At 38.3% G+C, this 21,211-nt stretch overlaps 3 protein-coding genes across 4 annotated transcripts in view; 2 read left to right on the forward strand and 1 right to left on the reverse strand.

Moving 5' to 3' along the window:
* Positions 1-444, forward strand: part of col6a4a (collagen, type VI, alpha 4a) — a 32,888-nt gene extending 32,444 nt beyond the window's left edge. For both annotated transcript variants that reach the window (XM_084385629.1, XM_084385630.1), the window contains one exon: positions 25-444. In XM_084385629.1, coding sequence (XP_084241755.1) covers positions 25-197 — 173 coding nt within the window. In that variant the 3' untranslated portion in view covers positions 198-444. The remainder of the gene's footprint in view (positions 1-24) is intronic.
* Positions 283-13,256, reverse strand: pik3r4 (phosphoinositide-3-kinase, regulatory subunit 4). The gene is made up of 20 exons (XM_084385631.1): positions 13,119-13,256; positions 11,966-12,726; positions 11,750-11,883; positions 10,620-11,229; positions 9,847-9,981; positions 9,493-9,715; positions 9,244-9,416; positions 9,007-9,152; positions 8,465-8,668; positions 7,977-8,178; positions 6,299-6,519; positions 5,752-5,974; positions 3,456-3,621; positions 3,180-3,344; positions 2,808-3,019; positions 2,434-2,565; positions 2,128-2,228; positions 1,937-2,025; positions 1,402-1,522; positions 283-1,311 (listed from the first exon to the last, which is right to left on the reverse strand). The coding sequence occupies exons 2-20, from the start codon at positions 12,681-12,683 to the stop codon at positions 1,141-1,143; spliced, it is 4,146 nt and encodes a 1,381-aa protein (XP_084241757.1). The 5' UTR covers positions 12,684-12,726; positions 13,119-13,256; the 3' UTR covers positions 283-1,140.
* A 182-nt stretch (positions 13,257-13,438) lies between these two features.
* Positions 13,439-20,208, forward strand: decr1 (2,4-dienoyl CoA reductase 1, mitochondrial). The gene is made up of 10 exons (XM_084385632.1): positions 13,439-13,676; positions 14,053-14,249; positions 14,639-14,696; positions 14,789-14,875; positions 14,962-15,109; positions 17,184-17,283; positions 18,642-18,714; positions 18,950-19,096; positions 19,422-19,484; positions 19,588-20,208. The coding sequence occupies exons 1-10, from the start codon at positions 13,605-13,607 to the stop codon at positions 19,645-19,647; spliced, it is 1,005 nt and encodes a 334-aa protein (XP_084241758.1). The 5' UTR covers positions 13,439-13,604; the 3' UTR covers positions 19,648-20,208.
* Positions 20,209-21,211: the final 1,003 nt, after the last annotated feature.

The following is a 21,211-nucleotide window of genomic DNA, read 5'->3' on the forward strand; positions in this document are numbered from 1 at the left end:
CTTTCCTGATGTTTCCACTCACAGATACGTGCCTTATGAAACAGGATGTGGGGCCTTGCAGTAACTATGTTTTAAGCTGGTACTATGACATCCAGCAGAATGAATGTATACACTTCTGGTTTGGAGGATGTGGAGGAAACAAAAACAAGTTTGACACACAGGAGGAGTGTGAAGCCCTTTGTCTAAGGGACATTTAACCTGGATGACTTTCAAAATTACACTTTTTTACATTTGAACAAATGTTCACGTCTTGCATTTAGCTGCTTTTTTTAAAGCTAAATATTTTTTTTGTAAAAAAATACAATTATATTTTTACTACAAAAAAAGCTAAGAATTACCCACCGGCATATCCAACACAAAAGCAAATCAGCTTTTTCATCGTATGTATGTATATATACATACATTTACATTTCATCTTTAATAAAGTTATACATCATCTGTTAAGTCACACTGTATGTCAATGTACATAAAGGTTGTTAGTGAAGTTCTATGACAGCACCAATAATGTGGAAATACAGTCTTTAAAAACTGTGAAAAACTGCTCGCAACCCATTTTACATCTGTAACTTGTCGTATGTTTTAGTAAAACCAGCTTTTCCAAAATAAAAAAGTAGGGTTGGACTTGATTTTATTAAGTGGGAATCCATGAGTCAATTTAGATTTTTCATGTTCACTTTAAACAAGGCTAAATATGCCATGCTACAATGTTTTTCAGCAAATACACATTTATTCAGTAATATTACACAGTGATTACAATGGAAGTTTCATTCCATGTCTTGCATTCAGGCCTTGAAAGAAAACTAGGTGTTTACATAGCTGTGCAGAAATAACACTATAAGTGTAACTACTGTGTGAAACAGACTGCAAATACTTTTTAGCTATACCATGTCCTGTTTTCTACAGTGTGGCCATATTGTATGACCTTGATATCAGCATGAAGCAGTTGCACAAAAGAACAAAACACAAAGAAAACTGTTCACACACAAACTGCAGGCTTACACTGTTTTATATGGTTAATATTAAAGTGGATTTGATCCTAAATTACTGAATTATATTAATTGGCATTATATTTAAATTTACATTGCACTTGATTGGACGTCCATACAAACAATGTCGTCCCATCTTGGCACAGTGTCTCTCTCACTTCCAGACTTTGACAATGCCATCTCTAGAAGAGGTGACTATAAAGCCCTGGGTGGTCTGGAACGTCGCAATATCAGTAATGATGTCATGGTGGCCCACGGGAAGGGATTCTGGGCCACGGCGAGGCGTGTCCTCTGTGGATCCGCTCTTCTGCTTACTGTGGATCTCCTGGTGAGGTTGAAGGGAGGCAGAAGTGAAGATCAGATAAATATAAGCATGCAGAAACCAAAAATCTGATGATGATAATAAGCTTCAGACCTGTACTACTTCTGTTCCTTCTATGATCTTGCGATTGTAGAACACAGAAGGGCAGTGAAGAGAGTCATTAGCACCGCCTGCGACGATGTATGACCTCTCAGGGTAGGCCAAATCCCAAAACCTGTAGATGTCATTTAGAATACTCAAATTCATATATTTTAAAATATATATATATTTTTTTTTTTTTGCAATATTTTATATTTACAAATTCAATATTTGTCCATAAGGCAAAGGCAGCTGTTTATGTATGAAGATACCCTCGAAAACAAATTCAACTGAGCTTTGGAAATGACACTGAATGACTATATGGAGTAATGTCTGGAGTTGAAATTGAAAAAAATAGAATTTTTTTATTGATTTACTTTACTTTTTTCAATCATAGATGGCCAAAAATACACAAAAAAAACAGCATTTTGCACCCTTGAAGGGCACTTCAGGCCATTTGTAGGGGCATTCCAAAGGAAAGTCTTCTGAATCCCTTTTTCCAATATCTTTTAACAAATCAACAGTGATTAGCTTAACTAATTAGGCACACCTGATTCTCATGTCTGATCCAGCTGTAAGGAGGAGAGGGTTGCCATCGGCAGGGCTGCAGTATATTCCATGTACACTGTGAGGAGAGGGCTGTGGAGGACAACAGAGTCCAGAATGATGACAGCTGGTAACTTGGGATGAATTTACTCATTATTTTTGATTTGTGATGGAGAAGTGACAACATGCAACAACCTGCATCTCTGAAAGCGGAGGTGCAGAGCTGGCCCACAGGGTAAACTTCCTGTCTCCAGTCTCCATATCCCACATGGACACCTCATTGTTACCTTGGACAGCTGTAGAGAATGAGGAAAATCTTTATGAACATACTATATTGTATATTTATAATCTATATAGATACAGTACAGCTTTGCCAGGAATAAATTATATTTTAAAATATATTAAAAAAGAAAACTGGTATTTTAAATTGTAATACAATTTCAGAATATTACTGTTTTATGGTATTTTCAATTATCAAATAAATGCAAGTAAACTTTTCACCTGCAATGACAGAGGACTGATAGAGTGGATGCATCAGCAGGCGTCTGATTCGAGCTCGGGCTGGGTGGGAGTGGCTGGAAATCGGTAGCTGAAACCGCATATCCCAGCATGCCATTGTGCCATTACTTGTGCCTATGTAAATAGGACATAAAATAAATCCAAGCTTGACCGAGCAAACCTAGTTTATCCAATGCTTTCATAGTCTAGGAATTTCCTGAAAGCCTTCTTCTGTAATTGGGGTTTTGATCAGCACTCATCTCTAATGTTCAATGTATTGTATAAAGTGCTATATAAATAAAAGTTACTTGACTTAATGATGTTTCTGTATAAGCACCACTAAACATCATCAACTGTAAGCTATGCAGCTATCTTACCCACACACAGCCAACACTGGTGCATGTCCACAGCAAAGGAAGTGATAAGGCCCAGACGCAGGTCATGGCGAAGAGTCCAAGCGTTGCTGTTGCTGCGGAGGTCCCATCCCACCAAAAAGCCGTTCACAGTGGCGTAGGCCAGAACCGTCTGTGCCCCTGAATTAAAGTGATGTACGTCCACCACACAGCCCTCATCCTTTGGATCCAGGAACCTGAAAAAGACTCAGCGGCTCACTGATCTGACTGCATGAGTGACACTGACCTAAGTGTGATGGTCTTGATTTACTTATTTGTATTGATTGTACTATTATATGGCAGCACACAAAGATAGGAAGTGGAATGGAAGTAAGTATTTATATGACCTGCACACACCTGGTCTGACAGGGCTGGACTTTGGGTGATTTGGGTGGCTTGTTTGCCTCAACTGCAAGAAGCTGGATGGAACCATTATCTGATGCGACAGCAAGGTAATGCGACCCCTGACAAAAGGTCAGTGTTTTTACATGTCCTCCAATCCGAGAATACGTCAGCACCGACCTGAAACAATCACATTTTAAATCTTCCCGGGTCACATAACAGTAAAAACAACAACCTAAAAAATACATCGAACCAAAAGAGTCAAAATACGGACATTAAGACATTCAATACCTTGTGGTGGTTGTCTTGCCCTCCATTTTCTGGCTGTCCCAGATCTTTACAGTTCCATCATTGGAGCATGTAGCAAAGATGGAGTGCTCGTCAGACACTCGGATTCGGTTCACAGCAGATTTGTGCTCGTGAAGATGGGCCACTAGAAGACCTTTTGGATGCCACCCTGCAATGCAACAGCTACAGTTACCAAAGTGGAAAAACTTCAAGCAACTCATAATTTAAAGTAGTTCAGCTACAGAAAAACCACCCTTTTTGAAAAGCAGTATCTTTCAAAATATCTTTATGATATTGTCCATACTTCATCATAAGCATATTTTACTAGAACAAAATGATTTTGAATGAATTACCTCAATTAAGGAGAAAGCATCACATACATTACCGTTCAAAAAAAGTTTAAATATATACAGTGAGGAAAATAAGTATTTGAACACCCTGCTATTTTGCAAGTTCTCCCACTTAGAAATCATGGAGGGGTCTGAAATTGTCATCGTAGGTGCATGTCCACTGTGAGAGACATAATCTAAAAAAAAAAATCCAGAAATCACAATGTATGATTTTTTAACTATTTATTTGTATGATACAGCTGCAAATAAGTATTTGAACACCTGAGAAAATTAATGTTAATATTTGGTACAGTAGCCTTGTTTGCAATTACAGAGGTCAAACGTTTCCTGTAGTTTTTCACCAGGTTTGCACACACTGCAGGAGGGATTTTGGCCCACTCCTCCACACAGATCTTCTCTAGATCAGAGTTTGAGCTCCCTCCAAAGATTCTCTATTGGGTTTAGGTCTGGAGACTGGCTAGGCCACGCCAGAACCTTGATATGCTTCTTACAGAGCCACTCCTTGGTTATCCTGGCTGTGTGCTTCGGGTCATTGTCATGTTGGAAGACCCAGCCTCGACCCATCTTCAATGCTCTAACTGAGGGAAGGAGGTTGTTCCCCAAAATCTCGCAATACATGGCCCCGGTCATCCTCTCCTTAATACAGTGCAGTCGCCCTGTCCCATGTGCAGAAAAACACCCCCAAAGCATGATGCTACCACCCCCATGCTTCACAGTAGGGATGGTGTTCTTGGGATGGTACTCATCATTCTTCTTCCTCCAAACACGTTTAGTGGAATTATGACCAAAAAGTTCTATTTTGGTCTCATCTGACCACATGACTTTCTCCCATGACTCCTCTGGATCATCCAAATGGTCATTGGCAAACTTAAGACGGGCCTTGACATGTGCTGGTTTAAGCAGGGGAACCTTCCGTGCCATGCATGATTTCAAACCATGACGTCTTAGTGTATTACCAACAGTAACCTTGGAAACGGTGGTCCCAGCTCTTTTCAGGTCATTGACCAGCTCCTCCCGTGTAGTTCTGGGCTGATTTCTCACCTTTCTTAGGATCATTGAGACCCCACGAGGTGAGATCTTGCATGGAGCCCCAGTCCGAGGGAGATTGACAGTCATATTTAGCTTCTTCCATTTTCTAATGATTGCTCCAACAGTGGACCTTTTTTCACCAAGCTGCTTGGCAAATTCCCCGTAGCCCTTTCCAGCCTTGTGGAGGTGTACAATTTTGTCTCTAGTGTCTTTGGACAGCTCTTTGGTCTTGGCCATGTTAGTAGTTGGATTCTTACTGATTGTATGGGGTGGACAGCTGTCTTTATGCAGCTAACGACCTCAAACAGGTGCATCTAATTTAGGATAATAAATGGAGTGGAGGTGGACATTTTAAAGGCAGACTAACAGGTCTTTGAGGGTCAGAATTCTAGCTGATAGACAGGTGTTCAAATACTTATTTGCAGCTGTATCATACAAATAAATAGTTAAAAAATCATATATTGTGATTTCTGGATTTTTTTTTTAGATTATGTCTCTCACAGTGGACATGCACCTACGATGACAATTTCAGACCCCTCCATGATTTCCAAGTGGGAGAACTTGCAAAATAGCAGGGTGTTCAAATACTTATTTTCCTCACTGTATATATATATAATTGTGTGTATGTGTATGTGTGTGGCCTGGTAAACCCCACATTATGGGGACAAAATGAGATGGCAATACCTGAAATCCTTGTGGGGACATTAAGATATTTTACAATTTAAAATAATCTTTTTTTCTAAAATTAAATTACTTAACTTAAGGAGCTTTGCATTTTAAATATAAAAAAAAAATAAGAAGAGGTCTACAAAAGGGTCAGCTGCAGCTGCTGATTTCAGTACGAGAAATCGTACTAATTTTTCGCAAGCAAAGGCTAGACAGCCACATGATATATTAGGGTGGAGACGAGACTGCTGTACCTGGCAGCGGAGGCCTGCTCTCCCACTCTGCGCTCTCCATCATCTGTTTGGCCATGCGCTCTGCGTTGCATTGCTCTCTTTTCTGCTGCACCAGCTGTTGCAGCTCAGCCTTGCACGTAGTGATGCGCCGCTGGTATGTAGACGCTCCGGTTACAGACTGTACCACTTGAATGCTAGGGAGCACTGTGGTTTTCCTGGGCGGCACAGATCCGGCCTCAGGCACCTGCGGTTGAAGAGAAACAGGAAGAGGTTTAAGATAAAGAGTTTAGTTCTTTATCACCACTATTGAGGAACAACATGCTAAGTGTATTTAATCTAGAGAAAATCCAGGACATTCCTGCATGTCTGAGTAAACATGATGGAAAATATCAGGTGACTGATATGATTGAAAGGCTTTACAGACTACAGAGTTGCAACACGGACAAATGCACAATAGGATAGGTGTTGATGAAGAAAGGATGATAGAAGAGGTAGAAAGGAGATGGAGAGAGGGCAGAGAAAGAGAAGAGGGGAGGGACGATAGCACACTGTCGGCTCAGCGGTCGACCTGGGCTGAGGGTGGAACATGAGGGAGGTTAAGAGTCTGTGAGGAACTCTCAGATCGCAGGCGCTCTCCAGCAAGAGTTCCACTGGGTTCCCCACCACCGCTTGGAACTAGAACATTAGGTACCGTCGAGGGAGTCGCCGTCGAGCTGGGAGGGTCCAGAGAACCAAACATGCTCTTCCACTCTTCGTTCAAGTTGGAGTCCTGCTTCGTATGCTTGCGAGCTGTCACAAGAGAAAAAAAATTGGACCTGTTTTAAATGTGGTTCTGATAAATTATGCATTTCTGGTTTCTAAAACACGCTGCTCAGTTACCGTTAACATGCATACTGACACATGAGAAAGAAATCAGGCAATGGATTTAGTCAGCGCAAAGACGCAGTACTTAAAAATAAAGTAATTTAATATTAGTTCAAAAAGTGAATATTATCATAGAACAGAAGCAAACAATCAAATTTTACTTCCCAAATACACTTAAACTGAAGGGGACTACACAATATGTTGAGATCATTAACTCTAAGCAAATAAATCACCAATATTTCAATTTCAATATTTCGCACTAGATAAAAAATTGTGTGAGGAATAATAATGCTTGCAATGCAGTAAAATAGTATAGATGTAGCTAATATTTCTCAACTTTCTAAAGACAGCCCTAGTTTGAAACATTTTTTAAAACTAGGTATAAATGGGTATTTATCCATTAAAAATATATAACTGTTTTTATATTATAGGTAGGGGATTCCTCGCAAAGCGATCATCATATTTGGGGGTCATCGGCATTAAAAAAGTTTCTGCAATAATATTCCCCAGCTAATAGGGAATCTATGAGAATAAATATTTACATGCACTATCATTCAAAAGTTTAGAGTCAGACAGTAAGATTTAAAAAATAAAAAAATATATATTTTTAAAGTCTCTTATGCTCACCAAAGATGCATTTATTTGATCAAAAATACAGTATAACACTGTAATATTATTATAATTTTAAATAACTATTTTATTTTTTTAAATATATTTTATTTATTATTTATATATTCATATATTATTTATTCCTGTAATGGCAAATATTAATGATCAGTAGCCATTACTCCAGTCTTCGGTGCCAAATCATTCTAATATTCTGATTTGGTGCTCAGTAAACATTTCTTATTATTATCAATGTTGAAAACAGTTGTGTTGATTAAAATTACTGTTAATCATGAAATCTGCTTTTGTCAGGACTCTTTGATAAATATAACGTTCAAAAGAACAGTATTTATGACATTATAAATAACTTTACTGTTACTTTTGATTAATTGAATGCATCCTTGCTAAACAAAAGAATTGATTTCTTTAGGTGTATACTGGGAAATGACTGCAACAAAAAGCATCATTAGCCCAAATGTGCTAGAGTGCACAACAAAGTTTATCTATCCACATCATATCTGCCATTTATCATGAATTCTCTGATCTAGCCACACAAAGCCTAGTCAAAGTGTTAGTCAAAGTGAGTGATTATAACTTCAAACAGAGATTAGCTGTTTGAGACCTAAACAATATACCAGAGGCAGAAGGGATGAAGTCTGTAAACAAACGAAAAAATATAATGCATTAATTTTAAATGGTGAACTAACGACATGAGAAGCGTATATATCTTCAATTGAAGTAGCAGTAAAAATGACTGCAGAAAGTTTGTCACCCGCCTCTCTTGTCTTCAGATTCTTGCTTTGGCTTGATCAGGTCCACCTGTCGGCCAGTGATGCCCAGTGTACCGAGATCAATGACTCCACTGAGGGCTCCATCACTCAGGTGGCTCTGGTCTATGATGTTGGCTTTGGCCTTGTTGGACTTGAGCATGAAGTCTTTCAGAGCCAAGAGCTTGTCCTCCTCAGCTTCCGTCATTCCCTGAAAGAAATCGCATGATAACTGCTCAACTTGATTTATACAAGTGAAACATGACTTATTTTCCCTAAAACGACCTTTCTATTAACCAGTCATTACTCAGGGATAGTGTTAGGGAAAGGAATATGGTTATTTCATTGAAATATTGCTATAAAACTAAAAAGTAATTATTTATTCATTAAAAAAAACAAATCACAAAGAAATCCTAACTACAGTAGCAACATTATATATTTATGTAAATAAATAGATAATTAAAAACTAGAATAGAACTTTAATTTCTTTTCCTAACCTGTGAGAGAAGTTTCTTAAGGAGCTGTGCAATTGCAGGATCCTCAGGAATGGGGCATTCTGGGATGGAGCCATTGCGCTTTTTTTGGCGAAGTAACAGGTGTCTGAAGAGGCTTCCGATGTCTTTGGAACGCAGTGCGTAGTCAAAGATGGAGCGACTTACAGGCTCTTTCAGCACACTGAGCAACACAATCTCCTTATCAATCTGTCCAAAGGCAGAAAAATTGTTTAACCAAAATTAAAATTCTGTCATTTACTCACCCTCGTCCAAATCTGTATGACTTTTCATTTCTTCCGTGAAACACAAAAGGTGAATGGTTTAAGAATTTCAGGCCATAATAACTTACATTTTGGTCTGTTTGTCTGTCATATTAACTATTTTTATGATAGTCCTCAATTACTTTTATCACTGTATATTAAAAGAATGGTCAGCAGATTCATTTAAAACTCACCTTTTGTGTTCAGCGTAAACAAGAAGTGTAGCAAATAAGTCACAACTAATATGATACACTAAAGCCGAAGCCCGCACTAATGCAACCTCACCTGTATAATCGGCTGAGTGATAAAGGGGTTGAGATGGGGCATAAGTTTGCAGTAGACATCAGCAATGTTTAAGTGCTGAGCGACAACAGTGATGAAACCCACGGCTCCATAGCGGATCCACAGATTGGGATGACACAAGAAAGGAGCTGTGGGATAGTAACATTTTAAATAATAAATGATATACAGTAATTACGAAGCACATTATACAATGGACTATGAATGAAGAGTTTTTCTGACCAATATCACTGACGAACTCGTAGATGTGAGGTTTCTGCAGTAGCCCCAGCTGACACATGCAAGTGAGAGCGTTGAGAGCTTTATAAATGACAAACTCCTCAGCGTCACTCAGGCCTTGCTGCAGAAGAGGTTTCAGGATGGAGGAACTCTGCCAGCCAACATATGCTGCAACACCTGCAGAGAGGAGGAGATTTGGTTACCATGTTGCAAGAGACTGCCTTCATATGAAGCGACTGTGGTGGCAACTTTCCTACTATGCTGTCAAAGAAAGCTCCACGGAGGTGCCAGTCATTCTTGTCGTTGAGGAAGGTGATCATGTGGGAGAGGAGGACATCGTTGGCTTTCTGTCTGCCGAAGAACACGCAGAGGCGCGTGATGCCGTTCTCCATCAACGTCTGTTTGACGATGTTCTCAGGGTCGCTCAGTAAAGTCACCACCTTCTGCTGAACCATCTCATGCAAGGCCTGCAGCTCTTTGGACGATAGATGGATCATATCCACAGCGTTTTAATGATAGCATACAAATCTTTTCATGCAAACTGGTTATTAATGTTGTTTCAAAACTACCATAAAAGTGAGCTTTAATTGAAGGACCAACATTTACCTGAATCATAGTTTTCATTGGGGTGAAGAGTTTCTTCTGTGTCCTCTCCATTGAGGTCTTGTTCAGAGCTCAAATTATTCTCCTGCACCAGCTCCAGAAAACGCAGTGCTGTCTCAGCCAAATGTGCAATGTTCTCTATAAATATAATATAACAATATAACATACACTACTGTTCAATAGTTTAGAGTCTGTAATATCTTTTAAAAGTTTTTAAAGAAGTCTCTTCTGCTCACCAAGGCTGCATTTATTAGATCAAAAACACAGTAAAACATTAATATTGTGCAATATAAATTAAAATAACTATTTTTCTATTTTAATATATTTTGAAATGTAATTTATTCCAGAGATGGCAAAACTAAATCTGCAGCAGCCATTACTCCAGCCTTAAGTGTCACATGATCCTTCAGAAATCATTATTATAGTGCATTTTTGTTTCAGAATTCTTTGATGAATAGAAAGTTTAAAAGAAAAGCATTTATTTGAAATATAATTTTTTTTGTAACATTATAAAAGTCTTTACTATTACTTTTGTTCAATTTAATGCATCCTTGCAGAATAAAAGTATCAATTTATTAAAAAATAACTCTTACTGACCCCAAACTTTTGAACATTAATATAATGTAATATAATATTTAAGTCAAGGTACTTCCGTAACCTTAAGTATTTCATTTAAAACCAGAAACTTGATGGATCGTGAAAACTATGTACAGTTACACATTTAAAAGGCAGACAATTTAGACAATTTTCTCCAGAGATTTCTAGCACTAGAATACCTGCATAAGCAAGTCTGACAATCGTTGCTTCATCTTGGGCCAAGTGGGCAATCCCAGGTAAAATGTATTCTGGGTAGATATTAACATCATTGCGAGGAACCTCCTTGACCAGCGCCAGCACTTTAGTCAGTGTGCGAACGGCCTCGGCCCTGACGCGCGGCATCGAGTCATTGCAGAAATGCAGCAAGTATGGTGTGATCCTGTCCAGCAGAATCTCCACATTTAGCCGGCCCGCCAGATGAAGGATCAGTTCCAGAGCTGCCAGTTTGGAGTCGCAAAAGCGCAGCGTCTGCAGACAGGATGTGATCACTGACACCAGCACCACCAGCCCTTGCTCCTTGGATGAACTAAGTTCCTGAGATGCCTTCTCCTGCTTTTCAGCCTTCCCAGTCTGCCCCCCACTGCACAGGTTATTGAGGATGTTCTCCAGGTTCTTACGTATCACCAACACCCTTTCGTCAGCAGACTGGAAGGTCTCCTTGGCAAACTGGGCCATGTAGGGCTGAAGGAAGGTGTAGAAGATTTCTGGGAAAGCTTTGCCTCGCTGCTGCTTCAGGTATTCTTCAGCCGTCAGGCGCTTTTCCGGTTCTCGCTGCACCATTTGTGCCACCTGCATAAAGTGGATGAAATTATTTAGAGTACTATGTAATATCTAATTAAGAGTACTGACTAGTATCATTTTATTTATTAATTATTGTAGAGTCAGTAAGATTTAGTTTGATAGAAATAACACTTTATTCAGAAAGGATGCATTAAATTTATCAAAAGTGACAGTAAAGACTATTTCAAATAAATGCTGTCCTATTCATCAAAGAATCCTGTAAAAAAATGTGATCATGGTTTCCACAAAAATATTAAGTAGCACAAATGCTTTCAGGATTGATAATAATAAGAAATGTTCTTAAGCACCAAAGCAGCATATCAGATTGATTTCTGAAAGATCTTGTGACACTGAAGACTGGAGTAATAATGCTGAAAATTCAGCTTAACCATCACAGAAATAAATAGCATTTTAGAATATATTAAAATAAATTAAAAAATAGCAGCTCCAAAATGGTAGTGTATAAGTTTGTAGAACCTAAAGTGAAAATGTGAAATAATACAAAATATCAAATGAATAGAAATGCTACCAGTTCTCTAATACTGTGATCCTCAATTTTCATCAGCACTTGTTCGGTCTGGAAATGTCCTTTACGGTAAGCCAGCAGTTGTGAGAGGTCGAAGAGAGGGACGCCCTCTGTGAACAATTCTGCAATCACACAACCTAACAAAAGAAAATGAAACCAGAAAGGTCTTTGAAAAATATTTGATATATTACACTGCATCCGTTTAAGCAAAATGGATACCAGCTGAGAAGATGTCCATGGGTTGCTTGAGTTCTCCCCTGGTCCGTTGGCTATTGCTGGAGAGATCCACAAGCGGTGTTGTCTGGTCACTTTCGGTGGCAAACATACTGCCATCCACGAATCTCTCCGGAGCAATGTAGCACGTTCTCCTCCTGGACGTGTCGAAGAAGTAGTTGAAATCTGCAGGGTTGTCTTCAGGCAAGTATGTGGGTTTAAAACTAGCAAAGTCTGTGAGAAGCACCCAGTTCCAGCTTGTCACCATAACATTCTCTGTTTTAATGTCACCATGACGCACACCAGATTTATGGGCCTGGTCCACGGCATTGAGGAGCTGGAAAGCAATCCACTTCTTCTCCACGTTGTTGAGAAACGGCCGTGTACTGATACGGTCATACAAGTTATCCCGAACATACTGCCGAAATAGTATGGCTGCTTTCTCAGTAAGTGTGGCTTTTTGAAAAGGCAGACAGTTCTGACAGGAGTGCAGTCTGATTTTCAGCTCCTCCAGTTCTTGCTTGTAGCTGGTCAGGGGCAGAGAGGGGTCCTGGATTGCAAAGACCTTAACCACAACCAATCCTTCTCTATGTTTCGCCCGGGCCACTTTGAAAAAACGCGTACTGCCCAGACTTTTGTCATATTCATAATCATGGATGTCAGAGAAATAACTGTCCACTGAAAGTATCTGCGATGGAGCAATTCCAGCCAGTTGGTTCCCCATCTCACTGGATCAGAGATGGTTGGCCCAAAAGACAAATCTATACCTATGATAGATAGATAGATAGATAGATAGATAGATAGATAGATAGATAGATAGATCTGCAGTTAATTACAAAAATCTACTTTCTCTTAAAATGATTACTAATAACGATCTGCAACTAACGTTAGAGTAAATAAATACATGAAAAGTTTTGTCATAAATTCAGTATAATCTTCAGATCCAGTATACAGCCTTTCACATCATAGTGTCATCGGATATTAAATGCTGCATCATATCTGTGTTAGCAATACTACGTTAGCTAGAAAAAATAACTCAAATATTTACATTGTTGTCATTTTCTATCCACATAAACTACCAGTTATAACGAAATATGTCAAATACGTGTGCGTATATAGTGTTTGTTTACAGCACTGATGTACAAATACGGTTGTTTACCTGATTGTTTGAGCCCCGGCGCGCTGTCAACCGACTGGTTAACTAGAGTTATTACACAAAACCACCTTACACAAAATGACATTCTACATTTTGCCTAAGTTAAAACGAACAATACTAGAAGAAATGTCAAATGATACAAACGATACTTTATACAGATATTTACAAAAAAGAGCCGCTTCGTTTGTTATGTCTCAGGAGTGAACTAGAGGTGTGTATCTCCAATGGCTGATCTGAGATCTGATCGTCAGCTCATTAGCGACATGCTATTGGATGAAAAGCCTATCTTGACTGATTTCAGATCAGCCGGCAAACCGGAAACCGGAAGATATCATTCAGGATTTTCGGACTTTAGTCGTAGAGTGATTTCAATGCGTCAGAGGCATTACTGAGTCTGACTTCACTAGTTTATTTGTATGCTTTTGACTTTGTTGCAACACGTATTATTTCTCCCTCTAAAAAATATATAATTTTTTTCCTTTTGACGTTATGGCGGTGCTCAGAGGACTGGCCTTGTTAAATGGAGTTTTAACTCCAAACAAGTGTTTCACACCAGCACGAGTAAGAATTTTATTTAGTTGTGCATGCATTAAATTGTAATTTAGTTTCAAAATCTCATAAGCTGAACTTTTAGTTTTATAAAATATACGTTTTTAAATGGCATTTTTGGGAATTCAATTTTAAATAGCTTGCGCAGTAAAATGAACTCTTTTTAATTGTTATAATGTACACTGAATGTAAAAATCATGCCTTTCATACTACATTTGAGACATGTTCTATTAATTATAATGTATATTTCCCTAAATGCATAGCTTAAGCAGGAAGTACTTTATACTTTCATTGTCCTTATGACCTTTCACCCAGTTGAAAGTTGTTGTTTTTTGGTACTAGCTGCTGTCTGAATAAATAAAATGACCCTCTTTTTATCCTTTAACAGTTGTTTGGAAATGGGACAAACACTTTATACCAGAGCAGTCCCCAAGCTAGATTCTTCCCACCTTCTGAAGGTGTTATGCTTCTCCCAGGAACTTTCAAAAACAAAGTGGCCTTTATCACTGGAGGAGGAACAGGACTTGGAAAAGCCATGACCACTGCTCTGTCTTCACTGGGAGCAGAATGCGTGATAGCCAGTAGGTTAGTTACCCCTCTCATAAGATCATCAAAAAAGTATTAAGCAGCACAACTGTTTCCAACATTGATAATAGTAAGAAATGTTTCTTGAGCAGCATATTAGAAGGATTTCTGAAGGATCATGTGACAATGTAGACTGGAGTAATGCCTGCTGAACATTCAGCTTTGCCATTACATGAATAAATTACATCTTAATATATATTACAACAGAAACCAGTTATTTTAAATTGTAATATTTCTCACGATCACTGTTTTTACTGTTATTTTGTCTTGTGGTTCCTAAATAATTGATGACTCACCCTGCAAGCAAATCCAAAAGCTTAAATCATGTTAAATTTGAGTGATTATTCATGTTAAAATAGTCGTGTTAAGTCTCCTGTTGTCACTTCCAGAAATCTTGATGTTTTGAAGAAAACAGCAGAGGAAATCTCACAACAGACAAAAAACAAGGTACCTCTCGCATTTAAGCAAACATTGCCATGTTTTTGGTGAGGAACTTGTTTTCATCCTCCTAGAGTTTGATAAATGTGTTGATGTTTCAGGTCCATGCCGTCCAGTGTAACGTTAGAGACCCTGCTTCAGTTGAAGCTGCTGTTGACCAGCTTGTCAATGACGTCGGCCTGCCTGATGTAGGTTTAGATCTCCATCTTAACAGCAGTGATACAATAGATTCCACACAAAACTCCTTCTGATACGTTGAGATTCTGTTTGCCAGGTGGTGATAAACAATGCAGCTGGAAACTTCATCTCTCCTTCAGAGAAGCTGTCTCCCAATGCCTGGAGAACCATCACTGACGTAGTGTTGAACGGCACTGCCTATGTCACGCTAGACATCGGGAAACGCCTCATCAAAGCTGAGAAAGGTGATTAGTCCACTAATATAGTCCACTTGAAGGAGTGAATGAAAACGAGTGAGTGAATTCGAACACTTAGTGTGTCAGAAGGGCTACTGCTTTTGTATAGTTTGTACTTTCTGTTTAATAACTATTTGAAACTTGGCAAACTGGCAGCTCCAGTAGTAATGAAAAGATTTATCTTGAACTCTGTCATGGAAACTAGCATGCATAAACCTTTATTAAACAATTTAATAATTAAAAAGGAATTTATACCTGCATGATAATACATTGTACAGACATTGGACCAGTGGTTTGGAAAATGAATATATGGATGATTCAGCTGCGGGCGCCATCTTGTGAACGACCCTCACAGTGCATTATGGGTATTCTCAGCCATTGAGTGTCAGTTGTACACTCGTTATTGCGGTGCATTATAGGATTGAATTAGTGAACTCGATAATATCCACTATGGTTTCGGACACCACTACAAAAGTATGTCCCCTCAAATAAAGTCCTATTTAAGGGAATAGGGGGCGATTTCGAACACAGCCCAGGGCCAGGGTTGGGAACCATTGTAGTATGCAACGCTATTACAAACAGTAGAGCATGGTGCTTGATTCCCAGGGAGTGAGTGAATTGATTAAAATGTGTAACTGAAAGTCTCTGGATAAAAGCCAAATGCATAAATGTATGGTTATTGGTTGGCTGGAGGTGGTTGATTCGGAGTGCTTAACCACTAGAGGGCAGTAAATGCAAAAAAATCCTACAGAGTGCTCAAGTCACTGATAATCTGTACTATTTATTATCATCTGTGATAACTGACAGCATGTCACAGATTCTGTCAATAGAGATAAATAGAGAACCCAGAACATTTCTAGGTAGTGTAAAATGTTTATTATTATTTAAAGAAATTAATACTTTTATTCAGCAAGGATGGATTTGGTTTATCAAAATTGAAAGTAAAGACAATTATAACATTAAAAAAGATTTCTATTTTAAATTAATGTTGTTCTTTTAAATAAGGGTCATATGATACATTGTGTAATGGCTGCTGAAAATCCAGCTTTGCCATCACAGGAATAAACTGCATTTTAAAATAGATTAAAATAGAAAATAGTTATTTTTTATTTTGTAATAATAATTGTAATAATATTTCACAATATAACTATTGTATTGAACACTGTGCTGTATTTTTTACTGTAATTTTTTATTAAAAATGCAGCCTTGGTGAGCATAAGACACTTCTTTCAAAAGTATTACAAAATCTTACTGAATACAAACTTTTTATTGTTCTGTAAGTTACATTGTGACCAATTCTTTTATAGTGTGATGAATTGAAATGTGGAAAATTTTACCGCATCACATCTATGTTTGTGACTAACTAAGTTGTCCAGATGATCCACGTTTGTCTCCTGCCCGTTGTCTTGACGTTTCTGCAGTAATGAGGTTGCCTGTGGCTTCTTTGCACATTCCATGAATAATGCTTTTTGGAAAGTGGCATAAAAAAAAGTTGTCATAGTTGTTTTGCTAATCAAGCTTGTTTTTGTAATGGGCTAATTTATGTGCATTCATGCCGTTTTCTGCTCTCTTTGTTTTCCGTGGAGATAACAGCTTCTGGCTGTGACCAGTAAGCTGCAGCATAATTGCTCATGTGTAAATTAAGACATCATTAGGCCTTATGTAGTACATTTATTATATTTTGCAATGATAAGACCCAAGTGTGTGTGTGGGTAAGATGACAACTAGCAAGATAAGATAATTCCATTTCATTGCCTCAGTCATATTTGTGTGTTTGTTGTGTGTATTTGTTGAATGAGCTGCTCAGATTCAGACATCCAGCCTCTCACCTGATTATTTTGACCTCTTTCTGCTTCCTCGAACATGGTGATTACAGACTGTTCAATTACTCCATTAACTCCAAGTGCAAAGATATTATGTTGCTGATAACAAGTCTGACCTTCAAGACTCGGTGCGTTCATTGTATTTTCATTTCATTTAAAACAGGTATTAGATTCTCGATGCACACAGAACTATTTATAAATTGTCATGTCACAGGTGCTCTGCAGCCTATAGATTGATCTAATTTATTGAATTTATAAAGGAGCTGCTTTTCTGGCCATCACCACAACCTACGCTGAGAGTGGCTCAGGATTTGTTGTGCCAAGCGCTGCGGCTAAAGCTGGAGTGGAGAAGCTGTGCACGTATGTACTCCGTTACACTACAGACACGTTTTTAGGTAATTCACCTCCTGGCAGGCCTTTGAGAATAAGGTCCTCCTGTCAAATGCCTTTCTAATATATTCCTGAAAGGCTGCATATGTTATCATAATGAAGGTGCAGTGGCTATGTTTCATTTACATTTTAATTGTAAGATGGGGATCTTGATCCTATCCTCTTAAGGAGTGTTAAATATGCTGGAAATGCAATAGAGAGAGGTGGACACTGGACAGCACACTATATACCTAATGATTCAGTAGCTTATTAATAATATTATCTCTGCTTAAATGTTTAGTTCAACGACAGGATTTACTTCAAATAAAAAAAATAATTTTTTTGAAGACTGGAATGAGGAGCTCAATTAAACCAAGCATGTCTTATTTCAGGATGATACTGCATATAACATAAGCACCATGACACTTATTTATATATCATGCTTTTTAAAATTGGTTTACATCATGAGTGATAAACAGAGATGATCTTGATTCCATAAGAAGTTGTTTGTCTGAATCAATTGCCTTGCATTTAATAATAAAAATAATGATTTTTTTTCTTTGCATTTGGTATGATTAGTGAGTTCTAAATACTGCAGAATCTTAAATATTTTTTTTTTATTCTATATTTCTTAAATATATCTTGTATTGTATTATTATTGTTATTGTGAATTTTAGGTCTTATTATTCTTTTTTTTTTTAAGAATTTGAGCCACCATGTTTGCTAGTGCTTACACTAGTGCTGTGTGATAAACCTAATGGAAAAAGGTTCGTCTCAGGGAGATAATTACACTAGAAGCACTAGTGGCCATGTCTGGTAGAAAGGATGACCAGATATCCCCAAAAAGTTGGACAAATTTCTAATAAATCAGATAGGGATGCACAATATATCGGCCACCATATCGGTATCAGTAGAAAATGTTCATTTTTAATGTTATTGTTATCGGCCCAATAATTTGGCCGATATATTAAAGGCAAAAAATAATGGATTTCCTTCAGCTGAGACAGTTGAGATGCGAACTGTTTGCCATGATGGTTTTAAATTGCTTCAAATATGATTGAAATCACTTCAGGAAAGGAAAATACAGTTCAGTGCAACATATGCAGCGTATAGGCTACATAAAATTATAATGATAACATTCTAATTGTGTGCTTGGGACATGGCTTTTAATGGTGAGACTTTTGTTTTTGTAATCAGGCTCTCGAAAATTAAATAAAAATTTGTATTTAGATTTATTGGTCAATATTTATCGCCTTTCAAATATAAAGAATTATCGGTTATCGGTATCGGTTACATTTTTCATCCCTGAAATCAGAGCATGTGTAAAGGCTCATTGTATCTACCTACAGGTCTCTGGCTGCTGAGTGGGGCAGATACGGCATGAGATTTAACGTTATTCAACCAGGACCAATCAAAACCAAGGTAGTGTGCGTGTTTTAAGTTCTTCTTCTCTGAAAATGTTGTCCATCCCTTGGTGTGTAGAGTGAATTTGTGAATGAATCATGCTTTCTGGTCGGACCTTTTCAATGAAAACCAGTCTGAATGATTTGTTCACAAATCAGACTGATTCAGTTCTCTAGTTCAACTCACTGACTCAGTCCAGGTCAAGCTTTAGTTTTCCAAATATTATATTAACTCTCCCATTATCTTTCTGAAGGGTGCATTTAGCAGACTGGATCCCACCGGACAGTTTGAGAATTTGATGCTCTCGAGGATACCCGTGGGTCGTCTGGGCACTCCTGGAGAGATCGCCAACCTTGCCACCTACCTCTGCAGCGACTACGCCAGCTGGATATCAGGAGCGGTGAGTTCGATGACCTTGCGTGAAAAGTGCTTCGCCTCTCTGGCTCACCTAGAGTCTTCCCCACAGGGCCTCTCCATTTACAGCCAAACGGAGACAAGGGCACAACCTACACTTCTCTTTCCCTCTGTGATGGGTAGCAGAGAGAATTTTGTGAAGAATTAGGGGGAAAAAAAGTAGTGCTCCAGAGATCAATATGAAATTATATAGTCCGGCGCATTACTGTAATGGCTCTACTTAAAAAAGTTGAGGAGGCCTGACAGGGAAGCTAATATGTTTTTCACAGTGAAAGACAAATTTCCAGCTTTAACAGCTCCTCTGTCCTTAGATCATTCGAATGGATGGTGGTGAATATGTCTCCATGGCTGGCGAGTTCAATGGTCTGAAGGAGGTGATTTTCTTTTTTCTTTTTTTTTTACTCAGTCAATCAGATATTTACAATGGGGAGTTTTCATTACTTTATTTATTATGTTTTCCTTGATTTTATTTGCCAGGTCACAAAGGAGCAATGGGCCATGATGGAATCAATGATCAGAAGCACAAAGGGATCGTAAACCTGTAAAACCACAGTAATTCAGCACTAATGACAGTCCTAATCTCAATCTCCCATTGTGTAACAGAGGATCAATTGAAATATGGTTTGTAGACTGTATAAATTGAGACTTAAGTTGTCTTGGCACATACACATATCCATTCTGTGACACATTTATTACCTTGAGGGCTGTAAGGAATTGTTGTTTGGAGGATTAGAGCCATATTGAATTAAAAATGTGTGCACATTTGACATTTAAGTTTGGCCTGTCTGCCATTTCTGCCTTAAAAATCCATTGTAACAATGGCATTTACATTCTGTTGGCTGTAAACATGTAGGTTACACATTTAGCCTGCATGTTGCCCCAGTGCCCTTGGATAGGATCCAGCATCCCTGCGACTTATACAGAATATTAGTGGTTTGAAGAATAGAAGTGTGGATGGATGGATAAAGCCCACAAAGAATGTTTAAAAGAATGCATAAAGTCAACCTAAACTTGATCAAAAGATTTGAAATCTTACAACAACCTTCAACCGCCTTATAATGTAATGACAAAGTACAAATTAAAGTTTGGTGTACATTACCTTGTTTCATGCAAATTATTTTAGTCAAAAATAGAACAAATTCTGCATTGTTTCTTGCTTTATTCTTGGTTAAATACCAATTAGTGGATAGATAAATAACTAAATAACTGAGGGAAATGCATTTCGGAGCTTTGATTGCTTTGTATTTCTAGAGGGTTTTTTTAATCTTTGAAAGTGATTTGTTTTTTTTTTAAATCAGTTTTCCTTAAAATGACCACTGAGGAGTCTCCATATTCATTTTTTATTCATTTTAGTAGTTAGTGATGTAGTACTCCGGTCTCGAGACCGATTTCTGCTTTCTCGGACTCATCTCGGACTTGTTCCTTCAAAGACTCGGTCATGACTCGGTCTCGACCCTTCAAAGACTCGGTCTTGACTCGGACTTGGCATAGGCGGTCTCGTCCCCATCACTAGTCCACTAGAATACATACCACTAGAAATTTTTTATTTGTTCTGCATGTCCTAACTATGATTAAAAAAGTCAGGGTGGGCTTAACATGTTGATGACAGATCAGCACTGTTGAAGCAGTTTAGAAAAATAGGCAGAAGATGATGCATGTGGTAGGGATTTCTTTAATGATAGTAAAAGCATAGTCCATATTAAGACGTTAAGACTGCTCCTCTAAACAATTCCCAATCTAGCTTAGTCTGTAGGCCTAACTGTTGATTATTAACTGGGGTGATATTAAATCATGAATATGAAAACTGACATGTTTTTTATGGTCTTGGTCTCGACTCCTAAAGACTCAGTCTCGACTCGGACTTGCTTCCTCAAAGACTCGGTCTTGACTCGGACTCGACTGTATTTGAAAACCAACGGACTCGGTCTCGACCCTTCAAAGACTCGGTCTTGACTCGGACTCAGCATAGGTGGTCTTGTCCCCATCACTATTAGTAGTTCCAGATTATATTATATTACTGCTTGTGGTCTTTTTTGATGGGTTCTTGACAGCACAAAAAAACCCTGGTGTGGTACCCTTATGGAAAACTGCATCTTTTCTT

This window comes from Rutilus rutilus (genome assembly GCF_951802725.1).
Source record: "Rutilus rutilus genome assembly, chromosome: 17".
Lineage (NCBI taxonomy): Eukaryota > Metazoa > Chordata > Actinopteri > Cypriniformes > Leuciscidae > Rutilus > Rutilus rutilus.

Coding starts and splice junctions, on each gene's coding strand:
- pik3r4 (XM_084385631.1), bottom strand. CDS start 12,683: ATGGGGAACCAACTGGCTGGAATTGCTCCATCGCAGATACTTTCAGTG. Junction 3,345..3,455: donor GGCAAGACAACCACCACAAG/GTATTGAATGTC, acceptor TGATTGTTTCAG/GTCGGTGCTGACGTATTCTC. Junction 3,020..3,179: donor GTCCAGCCCTGTCAGACCAG/GTGTGTGCAGGT, acceptor AGTCTTTTTCAG/GTTCCTGGATCCAAAGGATG.
- decr1 (XM_084385632.1), top strand. CDS start 13,605: ATGGCGGTGCTCAGAGGACTGGCCTTGTTAAATGGAGTTTTAACTCCA. Junction 17,284..18,641: donor GGAGTGGAGAAGCTGTGCAC/GTATGTACTCCG, acceptor ATCTACCTACAG/GTCTCTGGCTGCTGAGTGGG. Junction 18,715..18,949: donor CAGGACCAATCAAAACCAAG/GTAGTGTGCGTG, acceptor ATCTTTCTGAAG/GGTGCATTTAGCAGACTGGA.